Source organism: Scyliorhinus canicula, unplaced genomic scaffold (genome assembly GCF_902713615.1).
Source record: "Scyliorhinus canicula unplaced genomic scaffold, sScyCan1.1, whole genome shotgun sequence".
NCBI classification, from domain to species: domain Eukaryota; kingdom Metazoa; phylum Chordata; class Chondrichthyes; order Carcharhiniformes; family Scyliorhinidae; genus Scyliorhinus; species Scyliorhinus canicula.
Window position 1 is genome coordinate 2,265 of NW_024056001.1, and position 5,236 is coordinate 7,500.

Here is a 5,236-nt window from a genome sequence, read left to right on the forward strand (position 1 = left end):
GAGAGAGAGTCTGTGGGAGAGAGAGTGTGAGAGAGAGTGAGAGCGAGAGAGAAAGAGTGTGAGAGAGAGAGTGTGGGAGAGCGTGTGAGAGTCTGTGTGAGAGAGAGAGTGTGAGAGAGAGAGTGTGTGTGAGAGAGTGTGTGAGAGAGAGAGAGTGAGAGTGGGAGAGAGCGAGAGAGAGAGAGAGAGTGGGAGGGAGCGAGAGAGAGAGAATGGGAGAGAGTGTGAGAGAGAGAGTGAGAGTGGGAGAGAGCGAGAGAGAGTGAGAGTGGGAGAGAGCGAGAGAGAGTGGGAGAGAGCGAGAGAGAGAGAGAGAGTGAGCGTAGGAGAGAGAGAGAGTGGGAGAGAGTGTGTGAGAGAAAGAGAGTGAGTGGGAGAGAGCGAGAGAGAGAGAGTGAGAGTGGGAGAGAGCGAGAGAGAGAGAGTGAGAGAGAGTGTGAGAGAGAGAGTGAGAGTGGGAGAGAGAGAGAGAGAGTGGGAGAGAGCGAGAGAGAGAGAGTGAGAGTGGGAGAGAGCGAGAGAGAGAGAGAGAGAGAGTGAGAGTGGGAGAGAGAGAGTGTGAGAGAGTGTGAGAGAGAGAGTGAGAGTGGGAGAGAGAGAGAGAGTGGGAGAGAGCGAGAGAGAGAGAGAGAGAGAGTGTTTATTGGGGAAGATTGACATGTTGCTGATGTTATCGACCGCCCTGTAGGAAAACAGAACAAACACTGTGAGAACAATCTGTCCCTTTTCTGACAAGTGGGGAGTGAGACGAGATCTCTTCAACCTTTCACAGTCGCACTGGTCAATGCTGACTCAAATTACACAGGAAGGAGAGAGGATTTATAAAGCTGGTGGGGAGGGAAGAGTGGGACAGACGCTAAACAGAGAAGGGAAACCGAGTGTGGCATTTCCACCTCCACTGACACCTTACAGTGCATGTTCCAACACCTCGGAGACGCTGCACGCAGGTCAGAGACTAGGAGAGAGAGCGCGGCACATTCTTTATTGACAGATGCTAAGACGCGTCGACTGAATACCCGGTTTTTGAAATGTAATTTTTTATTTGTTCCCTTGCCCCCAGACACCGCCCTCCCGCCCACAGTACGTTTCACGAGTGGATCGCAAGACGGGAAGGTTCCGGAAGTGGGGATAGAGATCGGGGAGCAGCGTGAGGATGGGGAGAGCCGCAGCAATAGCAGGGCAGGTGCACAACGCTCTGCAGCTGAGGAACCGCCTCTTCCGCGAATGCTTGGCTGAGTTTCTGGGGGTGTGTATGCTGATCGTAAGTGGAGTTTCTCTTCCCCAATTTACTGTGACCATTGGAGAACTGGGTTCACCCGAAGAGCGTGCCAGCCAAACCTTTTCCCCCTTCACCTCATGTGCCGTTCACTAATCCCCCCCAATAGTACTGAGGGAGCGCCGCACTGTCAGAGGGTCAGTACTGAGGGAGCGCCGCACTGTGGGAGGGTCAGTACTGAGGGAGCGCCGCACTGTCAGAGGGTCAGTACTGAGGGAGTGCTGCACTGTCAGAGGGTCAGTACTGAGGGAGCCGCACTGTCAGAGGGTCAGTACTGAGGGAGCGCCGCACTGTCAGAGGGTCAGTGCTGAGGGAGTGCCGCACTGTCAGAGGGTCAGTACTGAGGGAGTGCCGCACTGTGGGAGGGTCAGTACTGAGGGAGGCGCCGCACTGTCAGAGGGTCAGTACTGAGGGAGTGCTGCACTGTCAGAGGGTCAGTACTGAGGGAGCCGCACTGTCAGAGGGTCAGTACTGAGGGAGCGCCGCACTGTCAGAGGGTCAGTGCTGAGGGAGTGCCGCACTGTCAGAGGGTCAGTACTGAGGGAGTGCTGCACTGTCAGAGGGTCAGTACTGAGGGAGCGCCGCACTGTCAGAGGGTCAGTACTGAGGGAGTGCTGCACTGTCAGAGGGTCAGTACTGAGGGAGCGCTGCACTGTCAGAGGGTCAATACTGAGGGAGTGCTGCACTGTGGGAGGGTCAGTACTGAGGGAGCACCGCACTGTGGGAGGGTCAGTACTGAGGGAGCGCCGCACTGTGGGAGGGTCAGTACTGAGGGAGTGCCGCACTGTCAGAGGGTCAGTACTGAGGGAGTGCTGCACTGTCAGAGGGTCAGTACTGAGGGAGTGCCGCACTGTCAGAGGGTCAGTACTGTGGGAGTGCCGCACTGTGGGAGGGTCAGTACTGAGGGAGTGCCGCACTGTCAGAGGGTCAGTACTGAGGGAGTGCCGCACTGTCAGAGGGTCAGTACTGAGGGAGCGCTGCACTGTCAGAGGGTCAATACTGAGGGAGTGCTGCACTATCAGAGGGTCAGTACTGAGGGAGTGCTGCACTGTCAGAGGGTCAGTACTGAGGGAGTGCTGCACTGTCAGAGGGTCAGTACTGAGGGAGTGCTGCACTGTCAGAGGGTCAGTACTGAGGGAGCGCTGCACTGTCAGAGGGTCAATACTGAGGGAGTGCTGCACTGTGGGAGGGTCAGTACTGAGGGAGCACCGCACTGTGGGAGGGTCAGTACTGAGGGAGCGCCGCACTGTGGAGGGTCAGTACTGAGGGAGCGCCGCACTGTGGGAGGGTCAGTACTGAGGGAGTGCTGCACTGTGGGAGGGTCAGTACTGAGGGAGCGCCGCACTGTGGGAGGGTCAGTACTGAGGGAGAGCCGCACTGTGGGGGGGTCAGTACTGAGGGAGCTGCACTGTTCTCCCAGTTTACTGATGTATGAACCTCAGCCAAAATATTTCGTCTCCATCATTTTCACACCGCAGTTTGTGGGATCTTGCTCTGCGCGCAGGGGTGCCAGATTTCCATTTCATAAGTTCTTTGCTGACCATCCCTAATTGCCCCTCGAGAAGGTGGGGGGTGAGCCGCCATCTTGAACCCGCTGTGAGGTGTAGGTACACCCACCGTGCTGTTAGGGAGTTCCGGGATTCTGACCCCGCCCACAGTGAAGGAACGGCCGATATATTCCCGAGTCGGGATGGCGAGCGGCTCGGAGGGGGGAAACTTGCAGGTGGGGAGGGGTAGGGGGGTGTTCCCCATGTGTCTGCCGCCCCCCCCTCGTCCTTCTAGATGGGAGAGGTGGCGGGTTTGGAAGGTGCTGTCGAAGGCGAGTGGCTGCGGTGCGTCTTGTAGACGGTGCACACGGCTGCCGCTGTGCGTCGGGGGGGGGGGGGGGGGGGGGGGGGGGGGGTGGAGGGAGTGAATCTTGGTGGTTGGCGTGTCGATCGAGCGGGGCTGCTTTGCCCTGGATGGGGGGGGTGGGGGGAGTGAATGTCGGTGGGTAGCGTGTCGATCGAGCGGGGCTGCTTTGTCCTGGATGGGGGGAGGTGGAGGGAGTGAATGTCGGTGGTTAGCGTGTCGATCGAGCGGGGCTGCTTTGTCCTGGATGGGGGGGGGGTGGAGGGAGTGAATGTCGGTGGTTGGCGTGTCGATCGAGCGAGGCTGCTTTATCCTGGACTAAATGGGATGAAAATAAAGGGTATTCGATGTTCGGTCGGGTGAAAGCTGCTCGAGAGATACGTGTCGATCCTTTTGTTTTGCTCAGCTCTGTTACCTTACCCCCCTACCTTTCCCCCCAGCTGTTCGGGTGCGGGGCCGTGGCACAGATGGTGGTCAGCAACACTACCCGTGGTGAATTCCTCTCCGTCAACCTGGGCTTTGGTCTGGGAGCCACTTTCGGCATCTATATCGCTGGCGGGATCTCAGGTCAGTGTCAGAACGGGCGAGGAATATAATCGTAACTGATCGAGATTTACAGACTGGAATCTAATCCAGGGGTTCGGGGTGGTTTATATATAGAATAACAGATACCCGGGAGTGAGTTACAGACTGGAATCTAATCGAGGGGTTCGGGGTGGTTTATATATAGAATAACAGATACTCGGGAGTGAGTTACAGACTGGAATCTAATCGAGGGGTTCGGGATGGTTTATATATAGAATAACAGATACCCGGGAGTGAGTTACAGACTGGAATCTAATCGAGGGGTTCGGGGTGGTTTATATATAGAATAACAGATACCCGGGAGTGAGTTACAGACTGGAATCTAATCGAGGGGTTCAGGGTGGTTTATATATAGAATAACAGATACCCGGGAGTGAGTTACAGACTGGAATCTAATCGAGGGGTTCAGGGTGGTTTATATACAGAATAACAGATACCCGGGAGTGAGTTACAGGCTGGAATCTAATCGAGGGGTTCGGGGTGGTTTATATATAGAATAACAGATACCCGGGAGTGAGTTACAGACTGGAATCTAATCGAGGGGTTCAGGGTGGTTTATATATAGAATAACAGATACAGGGGAGTGAGTTACAGACTGGAATCTAATCGAGGGGTTCGGGGTGGTTTATATATAGAATAACAGATACCCAGGAGTGAGTTACAGACTGGAATCTAATCGAGGGGTTCGGGGTGGTTTATATATAGAATAACAGATACCCGGGAGTGAGTTACAGACTGGAATCTAATCGAGGGGTTCGGGATGGTTTATATATAGAATAACAGATACGCGGGAGCGAGTTACAGACTGGAATCTAATCGAGGGGTTCGGGATGGTTTATATATAGAATAACAGATACCCGGGAGCGAGTTACAGACTGGAATCTAATCGAGGGGTTCGGGGTGGTTTATATATAGAATAACAGATACCCGGGAGCGAGTTACAGACTGGAATCTAATCGAGGGGTTCGGGATGGTTTATATATAGAATAACAGATACCCGGGAGCGAGTTACAGACTGGAATCTAATCGAGGGGTTCGGGGGGGTTTATATATAGAATAACAGATACCCGGGAGTGAGTTACAGACTGGAATCTAATCGGGGGGTTCAGGGTGGTTTATATATAGAATAACAGATACCCGGGAGTGAGTTACAGACTGGAATCTAATCGAGGGGTTCGGGGTGGTTTATATATAGAATAACAGATACCCAGGAGTGAGTTACAGACTGGAATCTAATCGAGGGGTTTGGGGTGGTTTATATATAGAATAACAGATACCCGGGAGTGAGTTACAGACTGGAATCTAATCGGGGGGTTCAGGGTGGTTTATATATAGAATAACAGATACCCGGGAGTGAGTTACAGACTGGAATCTAATCGAGGGGTTCGGGGTGGTTTATATATAGAATAACAGATACCCGGGAGTGAGTTACAGACTGGAATCTAATCGAGGGGTTCGAGGTGGTTTATATATAGAATAACAGATACCCGGGAGTGAGTTACAGACTGGAATCTAATCGAGGGG

General features: G+C 53.8%; 1 protein-coding gene across 1 annotated transcript in view; it reads left to right on the plus strand.

Annotated features, from left to right (window-relative positions):
* Positions 1-811: 811 nt before the first annotated feature.
* LOC119961435 (aquaporin-3-like) overlaps positions 812-5,236 on the plus strand; it is a 22,293-nt gene continuing 17,868 nt past the window's right edge. Inside the window, exons 1-3 of the mRNA XM_038788808.1 lie at positions 812-947; positions 1,061-1,261; positions 3,568-3,694. Of these exons, the coding sequence (XP_038644736.1) occupies positions 1,154-1,261; positions 3,568-3,694 (235 nt within the window). The 5' untranslated portion in view covers positions 812-947; positions 1,061-1,153. The remainder of the gene's footprint in view (positions 948-1,060; positions 1,262-3,567; positions 3,695-5,236) is intronic.